At 43.5% G+C, this 22,534-nt stretch overlaps 2 protein-coding genes across 3 annotated transcripts in view; one reads left to right on the top strand and one right to left on the bottom strand.

Moving 5' to 3' along the window:
- Nucleotides 1-22,534, top strand: part of C13H1orf74 (chromosome 13 C1orf74 homolog) — a 132,288-nt gene that overhangs the window by 65,202 nt on the left and 44,552 nt on the right. The window lies entirely within an intron of this gene.
- HSD11B1 (hydroxysteroid 11-beta dehydrogenase 1) overlaps nt 1-22,534 on the bottom strand; it is a 48,998-nt gene that overhangs the window by 12,419 nt on the left and 14,045 nt on the right. For both annotated transcript variants that reach the window (XM_070055241.1, XM_070055242.1), the window contains exons 2-5: nt 17,935-18,048; nt 17,039-17,169; nt 16,186-16,297; nt 15,874-16,059 (exon numbers count right to left, since the gene is read on the bottom strand). In XM_070055241.1, the coding sequence (XP_069911342.1) occupies nt 15,874-16,059; nt 16,186-16,297; nt 17,039-17,169; nt 17,935-18,022 (517 nt within the window). In that variant the 5' untranslated portion in view covers nt 18,023-18,048. The remainder of the gene's footprint in view (nt 1-15,873; nt 16,060-16,185; nt 16,298-17,038; nt 17,170-17,934; nt 18,049-22,534) is intronic.

The raw sequence follows: 22,534 nt of genomic DNA, 5'->3' as shown, positions 1-22,534 counted from the left end.
TGCCAAGTGTGCTCCTAGTTCCTCTCAGTGGACAGAGGGAATATATGCATGTATATGTAGATTTGTGCATGTATTTCTGTATCTATCCGTGTGTATTAAAAACTATTAACTCATATCCACACCTCCAATTCCAATCCAGAGCCACAGGGTTCATGGTAATTTTCTTCTGTGAGAAATTGGCTTCCGTTACTCTCAGCTTATATTATGTAACTGAATCACACCTCCTGTACATGGTCATTCCTCCTTTGCCTTTCTTTGCACCCCCTTCTAACCCTATCTGGGCCCTGACGCTCAGTGCCAGGCCATGTGCATGCCCTCGTCATGCCGCAGTGCACCCCCTTGCAGATGACCTCATCGCTTCCTCGTCTGACACTCCGTGCCGGGTGCTGCACGGACACCCTCTTGGACCCATTTTGGCCCTGACACTTTGCTCCAGGCTACCACTGCTGCCTCTTATGAGGGTGCTCTCTCATCTCACTCAGCCTCTGATATCCCAAGGCTGGCTTCTGCTGTTGCTCCATGAGACCAACCTGCCCTATCTTGCTCAAGAAGAATGACCAATGTTGCCCCCCGCCCTCCACGAAGATGCCCAGCTTGCTTATCCCCTATGAATGACTTTTAGATTGAATTATTCAGGAACAACAATGCTAAATGTTCCATAGTGCATCAGATAGTCTCACCCAAGGGCCTATAGTGTCCCCATTAGGAAGTTCTGAAGTAAAAACCTAGGCACAGACAGAAAAAAAAAAAAAAAAAAAGAGGGAAAATTTGGCTGTGTGTCTCCATCACAGTGTAAGGAAAGACGTGAAACCAGAGATCCACATACTAGAGAGCCATCTCACCGTTTATTCACTCAGGGAGAACATGCTGATTATTTTCCCAGTTTGCTAGCTCTGGGGAACCAGAAATGAATGAACACCACGCCTGCCTTTAAGGAGTGCACAGCCTAGTCACTGTGGATGCCATATTTCATCATTTCTAAGAGGCAGGCAGTTGTAAGACGCGTTATTATGTGCACCAAGGAATGAAAAGCTTGCCAATAGAACATAATTCTTATCTTTTGGAATTTTTATTTTATGCTCATTGAAAAAGTTCTTTTATACTTATCTTTAGACTTATATAGACAGTTTTTTCTGTTGCCTTAAATCATGTATCATTCCTGTACTTTCTTAGTAATAATTTTTCAAGTGGAGCAATTTCCTCCATCATGAAATATCATCCTTTTGTGGGAAATATTCCTTAAAAAAGTGTTTTCCAAGATATTGACACCTATTTTGTAAGTTTCGATGGTCCTATTTTCTTGGTCTTATATTTTAATAAGATCTTATCAGAAGTTAATATCAAGAATTAGCATAAGTGTACTGCATCAGTTGATATAATTGATACTTCGAATTTCTTACATCTATTCCAAACGACTTGACATTTTTCTGGCTTTAGTTGTGTTACTGGGTGTATAATTGGCAATCTGTTTTTATATTCTTGGTAACAAAGTACAGTAGAGCTTTGTCTACTTGTGAGTATTTTTCTTTCTCAGTGTATCACAAAGCCCTTGGTTTGGAAAGAGATTTGAGTCATTCCTATACAACCTATATTTGCTTCATTAATATAAAATTTATACCACACTTTTCTGAGTATATGCAATTATTTGTGTACAGTTACCATTTGTTTCAAAGTTGAATCTTGATATAATTTTTTAAAGACCTGACACATCAAACAGTTATGTTGAACCCATAAAACATACAACTCAGTTGAAGTGATGACAATAGGAACAGCAGTGACCAAGTTTGCTTGCACAGGTAATGACAACTATGCCACAACCACTGCCTGGCTAATAGTGATTGTAAGATGCAGTTGAGGTAAGACACATTTCCCTTTCAGTGTTGTTAATATTTGAATAAATATGGCTTCCAGAATCAATGAAACACAGCATCACAACCACTCACCTCCCTGTGATCTGATTCCACATTCACAAGCAGTTTTGCAATAATTAATTTGGATATGCTAGGCATTTAGATATACTAGTCATTTAGATTGGCTAAAAATAAAAATCTAGACTGACAAAATCAGTATTTAGGGAGGGTGATCCAAAAGATATACAGTGCTATGGACATATCTACCATGGTCTATGCTCTTCTAGTCTAATCCTGCCCTGCTTGTGGTCTGGGCTGATTAGGTCTGACTCAATAATTGTATCTCTCCAGGATGGTTATTAGGATTGAGTTGGAAGGACTGAGTTACAAAATCTACTTGGACTAATTAGATACCCCTCCTGTGGGGGGAATCTGGAGTTGGGAGATTCAGAGACCAAGATGGTCAGCAAAGGAGCAGAAGTCAAAGGTGCATTGAGAATTATTATGCTGAGAAGGGTACTGTGGAACCCAAGTTGGACAAGACACCAAATGATGCAGAGACTGCTGAAAGCACACTCGGGGAGCCCTAGGGTAGATGCATTCCCGGGAGGCTTCCCAACTGCAGTTCCCACAAAGCCAGCTGTCTACCAGAGATGGGCTGAGACATATGTGCCCCAAATGGGCTGGTGAATTGGTACCCCTTTGAAATAACATTCTTTAAATATTGTTCAACATTGGTTTACTGACTGAGTGTAGGGAAAGACTAATTTTCTAAAGCTAGAAATAAAATATTTATTATATGTACTTATTATATGAGACTTCCTGAACTAGACAATTTATGGAAAAATATTAAACAATAAAGAATTCCTAGAGTAAAATTGACCATATCATATACTTATATTAATCAGGTTCTGACTTTTGGTTGACTGTGATGGCAGATTTTAGGCATACAGAAGTTGGCTATTATAATTGTTGGTAGCTCTATGTAGAGATTCATAGACCCATTGAAAAATGTTTTGTACACATACATTTGAGATTGAATTGATGATTATACTGTGATAGATTCTTAGAATTACATTTGCCAAATGAAGTGATGGAAATACTTTTAAGAGAATTGTCATGTATTACCAATTGCTTCAGACAAAATGCAAAGTAAAGGACTAGAATTTTTAAACTTAATAATAATGAAAGTCAATTAAAATGAACAAATGATGCATATCCCTTTCCACCAGGAGTATGTGAAAGTGCCCACGTTACATCTACTTTGCTGAGCTGACAAAAGTTTTCAACAAGTGAAAGTTTTGTAGGCAAACCAACCCATCAACCAACCAAATGAACAAAAATCAACTCCCTTCAGCCCATGCTATTTACCTGTAATTTGAATTTATTTGCTTACTTGTGAGCTTAGGTATAATCTCTGTCTTTATGGAATTCAGTCATCCTGACCAGAATTTTTTTTTGGGGGGGTTACTATTATAGAACCGATCCTTCACTTTACTTTTTAAAAGATTACTCTGAGCAGTTCAGAGTAATCTTGGTAACAAATTAAATGAAAGGTAAAAGCCTCTTTCATTAAACACTATGGATCTCATACTACACAGTATAAATTCTTTTTCATTTAAACATGTGATTTTTATAGGCTATATGTTTAGAAATGTACACCATGTTTCACTATAATTTAGGACCCTGACCCTAGGGGTGGACATTGAGTTGCTTCCAGTCTTTTCCTGACTAAAATAGTGCAGTAGTAACAAGTTGACTTGCACTGGATTGTGGGCTCTATGACAGGCACTTTGCCTTGGGTGTTTGGGCTCATCGTCATGAACTTCTCATCTGCAATAGTGTCTGGTTCAGTGTGGACCCTTAATAAATATTTTTTGAATGGATAAATATATTTAGGACTCACTTGTACAAGTTTATTTGTAGAATACATTTCTCAGACATGAAATTATGCTCTCTAACAATTCCTCTTAAAGTACTCTGAGTGGGCCGGCGCCGCGGCTCACTAGGCTAATCCTCCGCCTAGCGGCGCCGGCACACCGGGTTCTAGTCCCGGTTGGGGCGCTGGATTCTGTCCGGTTGCCCCTCTTCCAGGCCAGCCCTCTGCTGTGGCCAGGGAGTGCAGTGGAGGATGGCCCAGGTGCTTGGGCCCTGCACCCCATGGGAGACCAGGAAAAGCACCTGGCTCCTGGCTCCTGCCATCGGATCAGCGCGGTGCGCCGGCCGCAGTGCGCGAGCCGCGGCGGCCATTGGAGGGTGAACCAACGGCAAAGGAAGACCTTTCTCTCTGTCTCTCTCTCTCACTGTCCACTCTGCCTGTCCAAAAAAAAAAAAAAAAAAAAGTACTCTGAGTGGACCTCCATACTTATTTTGATAGGAATCCTCTTTGGGTTGAGCTTAAACATTTAAAGCTATTTGTTCATACATGTCAAATTTGCTCTTCACTTTATTAATTTATATTTAGCTATATTGTAATGAGATACACATATCAAAATTGCAACACAAAGCTTCATGTATAGAGCATATATGAAATCAATTTTCTGTATTTGTTAGAAAAATTTTGCTAACATCTCTCTCTTTTTTTTTTTTTTTTTTTTGGACAGGCAGAGTGGACAGTGAGAGAGAGAGACAGAGAGAAAGGTGTTCCTTTGCCGTTGGTTCACCCTCCAGTGGCCGCTGTGGCCAGCGCACCGGGCTTATCCAAAGGCAGGAGCCAGGTTCTTTTCCTGGTCTCCCATGGGGTGCAGGGCCCAAGCACTTGGGCCATCCTCCACTGCACTCCCGGGCCACAGCAGAGAGCCAGACAGGAAGACGGGCAACGGGGACAGAATCTGGTGCCCTGACCAGGACTAGAACCCGGTGTGCCGGCGCTGCAGGTGGAGGACTAGCCTATTGAGCCGTGGCACCGGCCAAACATCTCTTTTTTTTTACCTAAAAATTGTCAATCCTGACAACTTTGTTCACAAAGTAGGTAGATGTGAAATGAGCACTCAAATGTACAAACCTAGAATGGGAAAGACACATGTTCACCTTAATTGGTTTTCATTTTACCAAGTTATTTAGTTATTTATTTGGGAGGGAGAGAGAGAGGGAAAGAAAGAGAAAGTTCCCATGCACTGGTTCACGTCCATCAAATACCAGTAATGGTTGGGGCTGCAGCAGGCTAAAGCCAGGAGTTGGGAATTCCATTTGGATCTCCTGTGTGGGTAACAGGGACCTAAGTACTGGGGGCATCCCTGCTTCCTCCCAGGGTGTGTATTTGCAGGAAAAAAAGCTGGTACTCAAACCCAGGGACTCTGAAATGGGATGTAGGTATCCTACTCAGCGCCTTAACACCTATGCCAAATGCCTGCCCCTGTTTTGTATATTTTTAAAAGTCTAGTCTTTTATTTTGTATTTTGTCTAAAGTAATTTCACAATATATGCCAAAGTTCTTAAAAATGTTACCATCATTTCACCAAGTCTGGTGCTAAGAATCTATCAAGGAAATAATAAATCATCAGCTTAGTCACAGATTCAGGTATAAGAACATGTATTTGCACCGGCGCAGTGGCTAATTAGGCTAACCCTCCACCTTGCGGCGCCAGCACACCGGGTTCTAGTCCTGGTCAGGGTGCCGGATTCTGTCCCGGTTGCCCCTCTTCCAGGCCAGCTCTCTGCTGTGGCCCGGGAGTGCAGTGGAGGATGGCCCAAGTCCTTGGGCCCTGCACCCACATGGGAGACCAGGAGAAGAACCTGGCTCCTGCCATAGGATCAGCGCAAAGCACCGGCCGCGTTGGCCATTGGAGGGTGAACCAATGGCAAAGGAAGACCTTTCTCTCTGTCTCTCTCTCTCTCTCTCACTGTCCACTCTACTTGTCAAAAAAACAAAAAAAAACAAAAAAAAAAAAAAAAAAAACCATGTATTTGCAGATGGATTCACTGCTGAATTCTACCAGACATTTAAAGAAGAACTAACTCCAATTCTTCTCAAACTATTCAGAACAGTTGAAAGAGAGGGAATCCTCCCAAATTCTTTCTATGAAGCCAGCATCACCTTAATCCTTAAGCCAGAGAAAGAAGCAGCATTGAAAGAAAATTACACGGCCGGCGCCGCGGCTCACTAGGCTAATCCTCCGCCTAGCGGCGCCGGCACACCGGGTTCTAGTCCCGGTTGGGGCGCCGGATTCTGTCCCGGTTGCCCCTCTTCCAGGCCAGCTCTCTGCTGTGGCCAGGGAGTGCAGTGGAGGATGGCCCAGGTGCTTGGGCCCTGCACCCCATGGGAGACCAGGAGAAGCACCTGGCTCCGGGCTCCTGCCATCGGATCAGCGCGGTGCGCCGGCCGCAGCGCGCCAGCCGCAGCAGCCATTGGAGGGTGAACCAACGGCAAAGGAAGACCTTTCTCTCTGTCTCTCTCTCTCACTGTCCACTTTGCCTGTCAAAAAAATAAAAAAAAAATAAATAAATAAATAAAAAGAAAGAAAATTACAGACCAATATCCCTGATGAACACAGATGCAAAAATCCTCAATAAAATTCTCACCAATAGAATGCAACAACACATCAGAAAGATCATTCACCCAGACCAAGTGGGATTTATCCCTGTTACACAGAGATGGTTCAATGTTTGCAGATCAATCAATGTGATATACCACATTAACAAACTGCAGAAGAAAAACCATATGATTATCTCAATAGATGCAGAGAAAACATTCGATAAAATACAACACCCTTTCATGATGAAAACTCTAAGCAAACTGGGTATAGAAGGAACATTTCTCAATACAATCAAAGCAATTTATGAAAAACCCACGGCCAGCATCCTATTGAATGGGGAAAAGTTGGAAGCATTTCCACTGAGATCTGATACCAGACAGGGATGCCCACTCTCACCACTGCTATTCAATATAGTTCTGGAAGTTTTAGCCAGAGCCATTAGGCAAGAAAAAGAAATTAAAGGGATACAAATTGGGAAGGAAGAAGTCAAACTATCCCTCTTTGCAGATGATATGACTATTTATTTAGGGGATCCAAAGAACTCTACTAAGAGACTATTGGAACTCATAGAAGAGTTTGGAAAAGTAGCAGGATATAAAATCAATGCACAAAAATCAATAGCCTTTGTATACATAGGCAGTGCCACGGTGGATAAAGAACTAAGATCAATCCCATTCACAATATCCACAAAAACAATCAAATATCTTGGAATAAACTTAACCAAGGACATTAAAGAACTCTACGATGAGAATTACAAAATCTTAAAGAAAGAAATAGAAGAGAATACCAAAAAATGGAAAAATCTTCCATGCTCATGGATTGGAAGAATCAATATCATCAAAATGTCCATTCTCCCAAAAGCAATTTATAGATTCAATGCAATACCAATCAACATACCGAAGACCTTCTTCTCAGATCTGGAAAAAATGATGCTGAAATTCATATGGAGACACAGGAAACCTCAAATAGCTAAAGCAATCTTGTACAACAAAAACAAAGCCAAAGGCATCACAATACCAGATTTCAGGACATACTACAGGGCAGTTGTTATCAAAACAGCATGGTACTGGTACAGAAACAGATGGCTAGACCCATGGAACAGAATAGAAACACCAGAAATCAATCCAAACATCTACAGCCAACTTATATTTGACCAAGGATCTAAAACCAATTCCTGGGCAAGGACAGTCTATTCAACAAATGGTGCTGGGAAAACTGGATTTCCATATGCAGAAGCATGAAGCAAGACCCCTACCTTACACTTTACACAAAAATCCACTCAACATGGATAAAAGATCTAAATCTACGACCCAACACCATCAAATTATTAGAGAACATTGGAGAAACACTGTGAGATATAGGCACCAGCAAAGACTTCTTGGAAAGAACCCCAGAAGCACAAGCAGTCAAAGCCAAAATTAACAATTGGCATAGCATCAAATTGAGAAGTTTCTGTACTGTAAAAGAAAGTCAGGAAAGTGAAGAGGCAACCGACAGAATGGGAAAAAATATTTGCAAACTATGCAACAGATAAAGGGTTGATAACCAGAATCTACGAAGAGATCAAGAAACTCCACAACATCAAAACAAACAACCCCCTTAAGAGATGGGCCAAGGACCTCAATAGACATTTTTCAAAGGAGGAAATCCAAATGGCCAACAGACACATGAAAAAATGTTCAAGATCACTAGCAATCAGGGAAATGCAAATCAAAACCACAATGAGGTTTCACCTCACCCCGGTTAGAATGGCTCACATACAGAAATCTACCAACAACAGATGCTGGCGAGGATGTGAGGAAAAAGGGACACTAACCCACTTTTGGTGGGAATGGAAACTGGTAAAGCCACTGCGGAAGTCAGTCTGGAGATTCCTCAGAAACCTGAATATAACCCTACCATATAACACAGCCATCCCACTCCTTGGAATTTACCCAAAGGAAATTAAATTGGCAAACAAAAAAGCTGTCTGCACCTTAATGTTTATTGCAGCTCAATTCACAATAGCTAAGACCTGGAATCAACCTAAATGCCCATCAACAGTAGACTGGATAAAGAAATTATGGGACATGTACACTATAGAATACTATACAGCAGCAAAAAACAATGAAATCTGGTCATTTACAACAAAATGGAGGAATCTGGAACACATCATGCTGAGTGAAATAAGCCAGTCCCAAAGGGACAAATATCATATATTCTCCTGATCAGTGACAACTAACCGAGCACCAAAAAGGAAACCTGTTGAAGTGAAATGGACACGATGAGAAACGGTGACTTGGTCGGCTCTTGTCCTGACTGTTGATGAACAACTTAATACTTTATCCCTTTTAGTATTTTTTTGTCCTACTTAATATTATTGGTTGAACTCTGTAATTAACACACAATTATTCTTAGGTGTTTAAATTTAACTGAGAAGTTATCTCTGTTAAATATAAGAGTGGGAATAAGAGAGGGAAGAGATGTACAATTTGGGACATGCTTAATCTGACTTGCCCCAAACAGTAGTTAGAAACGTGCCAGGGGATTCCAATCCAATCCCATCAAGGTGGCATGTACCAATACCATCTCACTGGTCCAAGTGATCAATTTCAGTTCACAATTGATCATAATGAAAGGACTAAGAGTCAAAGAGATCACATAAACAAGACTAGTGTCTGCTAATACTATCTGATAGAATTAAGAAGGAGAGAACAATCCAACATGGGAAGCAGGATACACAGCAGACTCATAGAAAGGCAGATGCCCTAAACAGCACTCTGGCCTCAGAATTCGCCCTTAAGGCATTCGGATCTGGCTGAAGAGCCCATGAGAGTGTTTTAGGCATGGAAAGCCAAGACACTCTTGCCAAAAAAAAAAACCTAAATGAAAGATCTCTGCGAGTGAGATCCCAGTGGAAAGAATGGGCCATCAAAGAAGGAGGTACCTTTCTCTGAGGGGAGGAAAGAACTTCCACTTTGACTATGACCTTGTCTAAATAAGATTGGAGTCGGCGAACTCAAAATGCCTTCCATAGCCTTGGCAACTCATGATAAGAGCCTAGGGTGTTTACTGATGCCATAAACAAGAGTGTCAATTTGCTAAGTCAACAACAGGAGTCATTGTGCACTTATTCCTCATGTAAGATCTCTGTCCTTAATGTGTTGTACAATGTGAATTAATGCTATAACTAGTACTCAAACAGTATTTTACACTTTGTGTTTCTGTATGGGTGCAAACTGATGAAATCTTTACTTCATGCTAAATTGATCTTCTGTATATAAAGATAATTGAAAATGAATCTTGATGTGAATGGAAGGGGCGAGGGAGTAGGAGATGGGAGGGGTGCAGGTGAGGGGGAGGTTGGGGGGGAGCCATTGTAATCCATAAACTTTGAAAATTTATATTTATTAAATAAAGGTTTTAAAAAAAGAAGCATCTTGAACTTGGTGGAGTTTGTGTTGAGAAATAAAGTTTATACATATATAAAAAAGAACATGTATTTGTAGGATTTTTAACATAGCAAAACATTGGAAGTAATATAAATGGCAGTGGGAAATAATTAATTTACTATATCTATACTTATGCCCATATATCTGGGTAGAAATTCACAAAATGCTAGCAGGATTATATCTAGATTATAGGACCATTGGCTATTTTTATTTTCAGCTTTATATTTTCCAATTTGTGTTGTGTATAACTTTTATATCATAAACACAAAAATATTTTAGGGGGCTTGTTCCATTATGAGAAATTTGCTTCAGAAATAATTTGCCTTTTGCTGTGCTTCTTGCTTGTGAAGATAATGTTCTCTGTATAGTATACTGCTCCTGTTCTTTTTCATGTTTTCAGAGATTCTAGAGACAAATTTGAAAGCTGAACATGGCACCTAGGTTGAGTCTAATTCGGGTACATCTATCATCTTTTCTTAGCACCTAGTTTTCTATTTGTGTATTTACAGATGTGTAGGTTGTGAGCCTCCTCAGACTCCTTGGTGAGTGAGGTGAAGGACACAAGATGATAGATCCTTGCTGTTTCACCCAGGAGTAGGCTTGAGTGAAATCCCGGGCCTGGTAGCCTTGACTGCTCTCAACAGGAGCATGTGGAGCAGTAACTGTCATGGATAGTACTACATTGTTCTCACCCTGCATTAAATTGTCTCTATCCCCACCGCCCTCCCTTCCCTTTTCCAAGATCTCCTGACCCCTTCTTTTAGGGTACATACAGCATTGAACTAGATAAATTCAGCAGTTTCTTCCTCAATTCTTTCTTCAGATTTTTCCCAAACACAGTCTCTCAAATTTAGGCCACTCTGGCTCCTTGAATTTTTATTGCTTTGTTGTTGATTCTTACTCTGAGTTCCTTTTTGGCGCTCTTCCAGGTCCTAAAGGTGATTCCTGCACACCTCCCTCACCCCTGCACACTTCTGCCCTTCCCCCAGGATGCATCCAACCCTGCGGCCATTCCTACCCTCTATCCCTTATGTGAGGGAACTGCCGAAAGTTCATGAAAAATGGAATTAAAAGGTAGATTAATTTTGGTACCAAAGCAATTGAGAGATCCATGCATAGCTTTTTCCTAATACATATTCTCATGAGCTTTTTGGAGACTTCCTGTATTCTCATGAATAAATCCTCTTGCATAAAAGGAAACCTGAAATCTATTTCTGATGTAATTAAGGGTTCAAGACGCCTCTTAGAACACTTAGAATGACTGGCTTGAAGGACGAATTGCCCCTTTTCACACCGATTCTGGGGCTCCTTCTCATCCTAGAACACATCACTGTGCTATACCTCACAGCATACCCTTACATTGAGGACTTGGCCCTCCTCTCGGGAAGGAGTGGGTATGCCAGAGCTGAGAGCAGAGATGAGGCCAACAGCTGTGTATTCCTTCTACAACAAAACATTGTGGATACGCTTAGTTGAAAAACCTGCTTTTTCCTTCCCCCTTTTGGTAATGTTGAATTCTTGAAACAGGTTTAGACCACACAGGCAGCCCTCAAATGACAAATAGTTTCACTCCCAACAAAGTGACTTCATTTGTTGGTTTGAGTTTTCCCACAAAAGCACTGTCTTATGAGATACTGGCCCCTGGCTAAGTCAACATAGTATGCCCGGAACTCTGCATATTTCTGTTTTAAAAAGCGGTATGAGATGATGCTGCAAATGAGTAAACCAGAAAAAGAATCCGTTTGAATAAGACAGAAAAAGCTATGTTGAAAGTTGATCTTTTGAAGATTTCCTTGGAGAACAGTGAATAGGGTAACTGGAGATACTTAGGGAGCTCCCAGAGAGAGGCCCAAGGATGCAGAGGTTATTGGCAAGGTGCCCTATTCCTTTTGCTGCGCTTTCGTTTTGGAGAAAGAAACCCAGACTTTTACTATGTCTGATTCCACCTTAAACTATGCCTTTCACTGTCCTTAAAACAGAAGAATTATTATCTCCTAACTTAGGTTTCTCTAGTGTGTTTAGCATTTGTGTTATTGCTGGTATTTGTAGTGTTGGAATCACCAGTGAAACCAAAGAAAGATGCAGGGAGGAATGAGAACTTCTGGAAGAACCTTGTAAGGTAGTGGGTAAAGGCAGAGCAGAGGCACTGACCTGGCTCAGGAGGGAGGAGGTGGCGGTCCTGAAAAGCTTAGATCTTGAGAGGAGGAAGGACCAGGGTGAGGAGAGGACTTGTCCCAGGTTCCTCCCAGGGGCCCGGGGCAGCGGTGGAGAAGAGGACCGTGGGCTCTGCTCTGGCCGTCAAGCATGTAACTGATGGGACACGCCACAGCTGGGTGGGGGTGGGGGGTCTGCAAAGCCAAGGGGCTTGCCAGGGGAAGCATCTTTACTTTTCTAGAATTGAACCTAAGATGACCCATTTTAACTAATGGCAGACAAACTTTTTCCGGATGTTTTCAAATGTTCTCTGCCCAATCCAGTGTTTTTATTTATTTTTTTATTTATTTTACTTTTTTTTTTTTAATCAAATTCAAGTATTAATGTCTCTGTTTCAATTTGCTTCACAAATACCAACTAGACATTCTCTTTCCCTCCTTTTTTCTACCCCATGGTCTCCTGTACCCACAGAATGGAATGGGATTAGTTTTCACGATGACCTTGAATGTGAGAGAGAGAGAGTGGGTCTGGGGTGTGCATGTGTTGGGGGGGTACACATGGGTGTCCTGGAGCGCATGCCTCCTCCAGTCTTACATGTTCCTTGGCAAGGGTAATGTGGGAGAGATCACTCATTGTTTACCCGTATCAATGTCTTTTATATGAATAGGACTCCTGGGTTTCAGGTGGACACATGTCTACTTTGAATATAATTTACTCTTGCCACCAGCAGTGGCAGAAGAGAAGCAGACAAACCTCAGGTTGCATTCTTTCCTCATTTTCTCCAGCTAGAATTCACAGACAAGAGTGAGCCACTGGGCACGTGCAGATGAAGACAGGGCTTCTGAGATGGGAGGATACCTGGACAGCCTGTGGGGACCCAGGACTGTCTACCCCAGGCCAGTTCACAAGAGAGGAAGAAATCTAGATTTGTGTAAGCCATTGCAAATTTGGCTCTTTCTTTCTTTCTTTCTTTCTTTCTTTTTTTTTTTTTTTTTTTTTTATAGGCAGAGTGGACAGTGAGAGAGAGAGAGACAGAGAGAAAGGTCTTCCTTTTGCCATTGGTTCACCCTCCAATGGCCGCCGTGGCCGGTGCACTGCGGCCGGCGCAGCGCGCTGATCTGATGGCAGGAGCCAGGTACTTGTCCTGGTCTCCCATGGGGTGCAGGGCCCAAGCACTTGGGCCATCCTCCACTGCACTCCCGGGCCACAGCAGAGAGCTGGCCTGGAAGAGGGGCAGCCGGGACAGAATCCGGCGCCCCGACTGGGACTAGAACCCGGTGTGCCAGCACCACAGGCGGAGGATTAGCCTAGTGAGCCAGCTAAACTTTTATCCAAACCAGTATGTGGTGGGGGGAAAGGAGGCCAATCAGTGTAACTGGATATTACATGTATAAGAAACTTGATCAGTAGGTGCCCAAAAAGGTGTTGCATGGTGGATGATTGCGAACTTCAAAGAGCGTTCCAGAAGCAACCCTACTGTCCATGTTAATGCTAAAGAAGTAGCTAAGCCTTTAACATATAAAAGGTACAAGATTTCCATGGAATGCCATACCTTCAACTCCACTGGGTACAAAAACAAGTGCTTGTCACTGTGACTCAATAAACAACTTAATGTGTTCCCAAATAATTAAAACGCCATTCTAGTATGATGGGAAGAATCACTATATTCCTAAAGTTGTACTTTTGAAATTTGTACCCATTAAATAAACACTTGCTCTGGGAAAAAAACAAACAAACTGGGGAGCAATCCGGACTGGACTAAGTTACTGGAATTAAGACTTATTCTATGCATCTGCTCTCCCACAATATGGCGCTGGGAGAGAAGAAAACAGCTTCTACCCAGCTGCCTCCAGTTCAGTCAATAAACTGTAGGACTTGCTCCTGATTGGTGGAGAGCAGCGTACTCGGCGTGTGGGCAGCCGAGTTGGGATTGGCAGAGGAGGACTATAAAGGAGGAGAGAGACGGCATGCACCAGGAACATCTAAGGGGAACATCTAAGGGGAACACCTGTGCAGCCCCCGAGAGAGCCGGCCGGCCGTGTGCCGCTCCCCTGCGGAAGTCGGGAATGTGGCCAGGGGGAACTGCCCTTCCACGGAGGTGGAAGGGATAGTAGCCAACCCGGGAAGAACCAGCAGCAAACCCGGGGAGGGCCGAGCAGACGAAAGAACAGCGCAGGGTCCTGTGTCGTTCCTCCATGAAGAGGGGGAGCGACAACAAACAAACAAAAAACGCCATTTTAGTACTCTTTGACTGTCCCTAGGACCAATTTGATGTTTACATCCTATGTTTGTGGAACTCAGATATTAAGGAGCAAGAAATAATGGATGTGTTTACTGACTGCTTAAAAGAGAATATCCTAGTACAGAGAATATTCTTTAGTTAGGGAGAGAAGGCAGTGTGCCTGTACTCTGCAAGTCTACAAGCATGCTTCAAAGCAAAAAGGTTTAACTCGTTGGCAATACAGATAGTAGACACTAGAGATCCAACTACAGTCCCACCTTCCAGTCCCACATGTGGAAGTGATTAAGTGTCGTTCTATAGGTGTGGAAATATGTGGAAACAGAGGTCATCGCAATTTCAGCATACCTTGGGGCTTCTAAGAATTTTTTTTCCCTTCCTAGTACATTTATATTTTGAGTGCATCATAGAAAGCTAAATTTGCCCACCAAAGGTGAAAGACATCCTTTGCCTAGATTGAATGTGGAATGGAGTCAACTAACTCGTTAAAGTCACCTACACCGTGACTGATAGGAGGGCTTTGGCCAGTGCCCTGCGATGGACTGGGGATGGGCCCAGCACCCTCGCACTCAGTATGCATCTGGAAGCACTCCCTTCCTTCTGTCTGGGGAGGGGCGGGGAGGCTGTGTTGTCTGGGAAGCACAGGGATGCATATCAATCACTCCGTTTGGCGGGTAGCACAGACACTGCCCCTTTATCCAATCGCTACACAGGCCTTCCCTGGGCTGGAAAGGAGAGCTCTTTACAACATAGATAGTGTTGCTAGTTTAAATGAGAACTAGCATTTGTGAGGGACTTAACACTTTGCTGAGTTTTCTAGGTGGTTTCTGTTTACATTGCCCGATTCTGACCCTGTTGTTGGGAACTTCCAGCTACATCCTTCTAAGGGACAGGGTGTGTGGAACCTCTCGCCTGCATCTGTGAGGAAAAAGGCATAGGGGTCCTCTAAGCTGGAAACACGCGATAGCGTCTGAACTTGCTGCCATTCAAAGCCTGGGGGACCCACAGAGATCATGAACGTTTCTCTATTATGCACGTTTTCTCACTTCCCGGCTGGTTATTTAAGTTGGCCTTTTGGTAGAATACCCCTAGTATTGGCAAGTCTGTTAATCTATTCTTGTTATTGTTGATTTTGCCCTACCTTAACCCATGTACCAGATACCTGTAGGTTATTAAAGTTTATCACATCTCACTTCTACCTTTGCATCAACCAACTTCACCAACTTATGGCTCTTGGTCATAGAACAACCAGAATCTTTTTTATCCATTGTTTCCAAGTCTCTCCCTTAGGATCAGGACAGGCCATTCCTCCAACTGCCTCTTGATGTTCCTTTGATTTCCCATCTGTAGATCACAAACCACCAGGCTTCCGGTGGGCACTCTGAACTAATGTTATTACTTTCAGGAATTTTCTTACCCATCTTCCTCAGTTAATTCCTCATTTTTATGGTTCTTAACAGTGTCTCTTTTACTGAGCACATGGGCCCTCCCCACTGAGCTTACACACCCTAGTATCTTATTAGTGTACCTGCCTATCCACATCTCTGGGCAAGCTGTTAATCAGCTGTAGCTTAACATCACTATGAGCATTTCAACTTTGCGTTTGTTTCGTGCTACTTTTCTGCCTGGAAACTGATAAAAATTCATGTTCCCGACAGAGCTTAGCACCATCGCTGGCTTCTCCCCCTACCCCCTACTTTCCACACTGGTCCTGTCCCACTCACCAGCTAGCGAGGACACGACCACAATGCTTCCATTGCTCTGCTTCAGCATGGGCAAGGCGGCCACGCTCAGGACCACGTAACTCAGGAAGTTGACCTCCATGCTCTTGCGCACGTGGTGAATATCGTTATTAAAAAACATCAAAGAAGCGTTGGTGATGTGGTTGAGAATGAGCATGTCTAGTCCCCCTGCAAGAGATGGCTGTGTTGAGACAAAACCATCTGGGCTCAATACCTTCCATTTTCCCTTCCTCAAAGCACTCTGGTGACCTGGAAGGCAAAGTCCAGAGGACAAGGAGGGGGAAGCAGCCTCACCCATGAGCTTTCCTGCTTTGGCAACGAATTGCTCCGCAAAGGTCATGTCCTCCATGGTGCCAGCAATGTAGTGTGCGGAGGCTGCTCCCAGCTTCAGGCAGTGGGCCACCACCTGCAGGGACATAGCAGAAACGGTGTCATTCTTGGGTGTAGACTTTTGAGGGACAGTCTCTGAAGTAATGAGGCCTTAGAGGAAAGGTTGCTTATAGTCTCGTTTCAATAAGAAATGAGGTGTGTATACATGTGTGTGTCTGTGTATGCACACAATTCTAGATACAATAATCGTGACTGTCAACTCTTGTCTGGGATAAGAGGGGTGTAAATGCATACACCATCACTGCACTGAGAGCCAAGTCCATGATTATACTCACGGGGTTCTGAGAAGACATGCTCCTGAATGCATTGTGGGTCCGAGTGCTGGCTTCCGCGTGGGTAGTTCTAGGTTTCTAAGTGCCTGTACATCTTTGTGATTGTGAGTTTGTGAGCAGGCATGTACCTGAGAGTCTGCGTGGGTATGAGAATACATGTTCATGAGAAGGTGCTGAAATTTTCATATCTGAATATATCCGTGGTTCCATGTATAAAGTGGGCATGAATAGACTTTTCTATGAGCAAATTCATGCAGCTCAAAAACTCTATGGCCAAATAGCATTTATATACATGTGAATGCTTATAAGTATAGTTTTTGTATTCTTGTGGAAGTTTGGGTGTTGAAAACTGCAATGAGAGTACACAGTTAATTGTGCATCTGCATGTGGAATTGCTAGCTTCTGTGTGTGTGCGTAGGTGAGTGTGTACAGAACACGTCTGGGCATATGAGGGTAACATGTATTTGTAGGCACAGAACCCTCACCTCCTGCAGAGTTTCTTTTGATCTCGCTGTCACCACCACATGGGCTCCCATCTTCGCCAGATGAAAAGCGATCTCTTTTCCGATTCCTTTGCTGGCCCCTGTGACAATCACTTTCTTTCCCTGGAGCATCTCTGGGGAACCCCAAGAGGGAAGTAAGGACCAGAGCCAGCGTGACAGCAACATTCCTTCTCCTTCCCTGCAACAGACAGCCCTATCTCCACTTCCAGCACCAACGGGGACAAGTCCAGATCAGTCTGTCTCACACTGCGTAAATCACCAAAAAACAGTCTGAGTCTTTGATAAACATGCTCGGAAGAGGAGGTCTGGCCTGGTTGCCCAAAACCAAGGCTCACTGCTGTCATTCCTGCAAACTTCCACACACGGAGATGACGGGACCAAGCCAGCAAGGTCATGGTTCAGCTGAAACGGAGTGTTCCAGATATTTCTGGGCTCATTTGATTTTGCTCCATTGATTAGTAAGTAATGAGAATCTTAGGGATGCCAGGAATTTCCCCTGGCTTCTACTTGGTCATCAACTCCAGAGTCCACTGCTGCCTCCCACTTTTCAGGCTCTCCGTTGAGCCTGATGATCTGGCTGAGTTGTAAATTTGGGTATTACCCTCAGTTTTGGGTAGAAGATTTGAAATTGCTTTCCATGAACAGTGCCAAATCCAGCATGGCTTATTTAGCCAGCTTGTGGCTGCATGATTGCCCCTCCCCACATCCCTCCGGACCACAGCCTGTGGCTGGAGGACACACAGATACAGCCCACCTCACAGTCCCTTTTGTTTTTCAGCAAATTTAGGGACCAAGAACATACCTTGATCTCCAGGAGCACTCCAGCACCTCAGTGCTTTCTAACCTAGTCCTCCAAAATGAGACACATTGGTGCTTACCTGGTCTGAACTCCTCATTTGCAGAATAGTAGTAGTAGGCCAAGAAGAGCCCCAGAAGGGGGAGGAGGTATTTTTTCATAAAAGCCATCAGACGGGGACCTGGCCCGAAGAACCCTGTAGGACACACAGAGAGAACCTACAGAGCTTTCTACAACCTCCTAGGCAAGCAGCAGCCTCTGAATTGTGACATCAGGGACGGGGGAGGCTGGAGTAGTCTCAGGCAGTGCTAGCCAATTTCCCTGTCAGAGCAGCGATTGGCTTTGGGTGGGATCCCATTCGTCCCTGGCAGCCTGCGTGGTGGATTTCATAATGGACAATGTTTACTCCATTTCATTGAGCAAGAGGAGACTTCCAGATGGCCAAGCTCATGAGTGTGCAGGACTGGATTCCTGAGAATCCCTACCCGGAGCCCATCTTCCTCTTAACACCATTTACGCTAGGGATCAATGGCCTTTCAAAAATAGTTCGTCAAAGGCAGAGAGAGAGAGAGAGGAGTGTGTGTGGGGCTTCTGGGGGAAATGTGAGTAACAGCGAAGAGAACCAAATCCAAGCCAAATCTCACTCTCGGCCCCACCCCCCGGTCGGAAGCAATTAAAAATAACAGCACAAAACAGCAAAATAAGCTCAAGAAAAAAATGTGCGCATTTCGGAAAAAAATAAAAGCAAACAAGCCCTGTAAGCCCCAAACTCAAGTTCAATGAAAAACTATTACAACATCAAAGGGAAATTGCAAGGCAGCCAGAACGCAGATGGCGGGAAACCCAAGATCAGTTCAAGACTCTCAGGCAAGTGCAACGAAACGTACACTTATTACTTTCACAGAGAATAAAGAAGAAATAATGAGTGCCAAAAAAAAAAAAAAAAAAGGCACTAAGCTACTAAACTGGGTCTTGTAAATGCTATAGAGAAATAAGAAACATGGAGAGGATGCGAGGAAGAGGAGACCTGGCAGGGAAGAAAAAGAAATTTCGCTGTTGAAGTGAAACTAGCCCGGGGCGCCCACATCTCAGCTAAAAATAGATTCAGTACAATAAAAGATCCAGGGTGAAGGAGTTCCTAGCAATTTAGAATTTGTTATCATGGAAATATAGAAATACCCACCTTGGCATGACTAACCACAGCAAGAAATCAACCATAGCAAGAAGAGGGTTTAACCATTGTTAAGCTTTTCACTGTAAAGCCAACCAACCAAATCATGAAAACTATGCCATCCCAAAGCAAATCCTGACTTCCGCAAGTAACCAGTGGGGTTGGAGGGAAGAAATCTAAATATGATAATAAGTATCAGTTTTTTGAAGGAGGCTCAGGTTTGGGTGTGCCGACTGGTACTGGAATTTATACAAGGTTAAGAGAAAGGGAGTTAGGATCCCACATACAGTATTTGGAAACATTTAGTGAGTGTTCACTTCAGAGAAAGAGAAAGTAATTTAAGACCCAGAGGAGCTGAAACATTTTGTCAACAAAGGCCCACAGCTGTGAAGTTCACTTCCAGAAAACAATGGAGATTTGAGAACAGGCAAGGGGCAGATAGAGCTCAAGGTTCATGGAGGACAAAAATAGAAAAAGATAAAATCCAAGTGCAAATTGGATTTCATACCATCAGAACTGCAGGGCGTATTTGCATAATTTTACAAAGGACTTTCTGCTACCAAGATTCATTACAGACTAGACTCTATTTTCATCCCTTGAGGGGAGAAAGTGTAAGGTTTATTTTCATAATGCTGTACGATTAGCAGTAAAATTATAGGAAGCAATGAAATATTGCTTTAAAATATTATGAGGCTATAATGATGGAAAGATGGACAGACTAGTGAAGTTTATTGCCTGACAAAAATAAATAAAGAACTTTAAAACCCACTACAGAAAACATAAATCTAAAGAAAGCTTAAATAACAATGAGTCAGATAGACTGCAGGGAAGTAGACCATGAAACAAACAACAATGATTGCCGACAGTTGAGTTGCTTAACAAGCCAAGTCCAATGTCGCACAGCCTCAAAAGGCATCCTTAAATCCAAAGACACAAAATAGCTATCATGCTAGAAAATAAGGCAGGGTAAAATCATCCGAAAAAGTGATTTTCCTGGGATTAGATGTGTTACAGAGGATGATATGCGAAGTCTTAGTGGTGCTCAAACGTTTTGGTCTCAGGACCTCTTTACAACCTTCAAAATGACTGAGAACCTCAAAAAGCCTGAGTGTGTACCTTTTACCTTTTGATTTTAATATTGATATTGATACACTAGAAAGGAAGACAGGATGTTTTTAAACTCGAGAGTACAGAATCATACACTCCACTAGCAGTCAGAGTGATGCATGATCATGTATATTGTAGCCTCTGGAAAAGTCAAATAATGTGTTAATATGATTATGAAAATAGTTTTGGCCTTCTACATACCCAAGAGGGGCTTGGGGACCCATGGGGACCACCCTTAGACTGCATTATGTAATAGACACCAAGTCCACTGTGCATATTTACATGACTGGTCCTCTCATTAGCCTGTAAGCTCCTAGAGAACATGGATTATGTCTTTTTCATCTTTGTCTCTCTCCACTCCCCCTAGTCTTGCTCCAAAACAGCTATTCAATAAACTTTGACTATTTTAGTGTTTCTGAGATGCCGCAGCAATGAGAAAATTGCCGTCTTCCTGGAGCCCGATTTAATCCAGGAAAATCACTGGGATTCAGCATTTTGGTCTGAACACATTAGTCCCATCCCCTAAGTCTTTCTCCAGGGGCTCTCAACAAATTAAAAATAAATAAATAAAAACAACAAGGAAATGCAGTTGTTTCACCTTGTTTTGAGTCAGATTTCCCCATCTGGTGAGAGCCCTTTCCCTGCCACCTTAGCAAGGATACCAGCTAGCAGCCTGCTCTGCCCCTCACAGCCTAAAGCAGGCCTCCAGCTGGGGTCTTAGACAGGGGCTTGTCACAGCTGGAGATGCTTTTCAGAGCCCCAGCCGGGAATTCGCCCTCATCTCACCTTTTCTATGTGGATAAATGGAGTGAGGAGCAAGCAACAAGAAGAGCAGAGGGGGTGAAGCAGGAGGGCTCATGAGCCCTGGGCCAGATCTGGACAGCTGACAGGAGATGGCCAGCATGGGAGGAGGAGGCGCCGGAGAGACATTTGGCATAAAACGTAGATTACGAAAGGAACACCTGTATTTTCCACAGTGGTAGCTGTAGAGCCTTTCATGACTGTTGAGGTGCTAAGAAAGTACCTCTTACTTTTGAAAACGAATCTTGGGGTTGTTGCTGTGGCATAGTGGGTTAAGCCTCCACCAGCACACTAGCATCTCATTTGATTGCCGGTTCAAATCCCAGCTACTCCACTTCCAATCCAGCTCTCTGCTGATGGCCTGGGAAAGCAGTAGAGGATGACCTAAGTGCTTAGGGCCCTGCACTCACATGGGAAACCTGGAAGAAGCTCCTGGCTCCTGACTTCAGATCGGCCCAGCTCCAGACGTTGCAGCCATTTGGGGAGTAAACCAGCAGATAGAAGACCTCTCTCCATCTGTAACTCTGCCTCTCAAATAAATAAGTAAATCTTTAAAAAAATGAAATTGAATCTTGTTGGGGCCACAGTGGGCAGACTTCAGAGGGAAAGGGGAGTCAATGCCCAGGGTTCAGAGGTGCTGCCTAGCTGGGAGAGTAACACCGAGACATTGAAGCTGGGAAGCGTCTTATCACTATGTTAGAATCCAGAACATTCTCCATCTCACCCCAACCCCCAGCTCTTCAGATCTGATTTGGGGAACTCCTAAGTCTCCATTCAGATCTCCCATGTGGGTGGCAGGAGCCCAAGTACTCGGGCTATCATCTGCTGACTCCCCAGGCGTGGGAGCTGGATCAGAAGCAGAGCAGCCAAGACTCAAACTGCTCTGATATGGGATGCTGCAAGCCATGGCTTAACCTGCTGTGCCACAACACCAGCCCAAGAAATGCTTTTTTTTGGGAATTGGAAGGTGGGGAAAGCAATTTTTTTTTTTTGATAGGCAGAGGCAGAGTTAGACAGTGAGAGAGAGAGGGACAGAGAGAAAGGTCTTCCTTCCGTTGGTTCACCCCCTAAATGGCTGTGACAGCCAGCACACTGTGCGGATCCGAAGCCAGGAGCCTGGTGCTTCCTCCTGGTCTCCCATGCAGGTGCAAGGCCCAAGCACTTGGGCCATCCTCCACTGCACTCCCTGGCCACAGCAGAGAGCTGGACTGGAAGAGGAGCAACCAGGACAGAATCTGGCGCCCCAACCTGGACTAGAACCTGGGGTGCCGGCGCCGCAGGCGGAGGATTAGACAAGTGAGCTGCAGCGCCGGCCAAGAAATGCTTTTCTAAGGATCACTAGATCTATGTATCTGTCATCCGTCTGCCTATCTCTCTCTATATACCCATCTGCCCATCTATCTATATCTCAACAATTGCAATGGACATACTTAGACTAATACGTTATTCATTAGTAATTCCTTCTGTAAATCTGTGTCAGACCTGTCAAGATCTATTCCTTGCTATAGAAACAACCATCCTTTTATATAATTTTATCAAATAACTGACTCCCTCCACCTCCTCCCTTTTCTCCTTCCCCCCATTTATCTAAGGAGTGGGAGAT

The sequence above is a fragment of the Oryctolagus cuniculus genome, chromosome 13 (genome assembly GCF_964237555.1).
Source record: "Oryctolagus cuniculus chromosome 13, mOryCun1.1, whole genome shotgun sequence".
Classification (NCBI taxonomy): domain Eukaryota; kingdom Metazoa; phylum Chordata; class Mammalia; order Lagomorpha; family Leporidae; genus Oryctolagus; species Oryctolagus cuniculus.
This window is presented reverse-complemented; position numbering and strand designations above follow the sequence as displayed.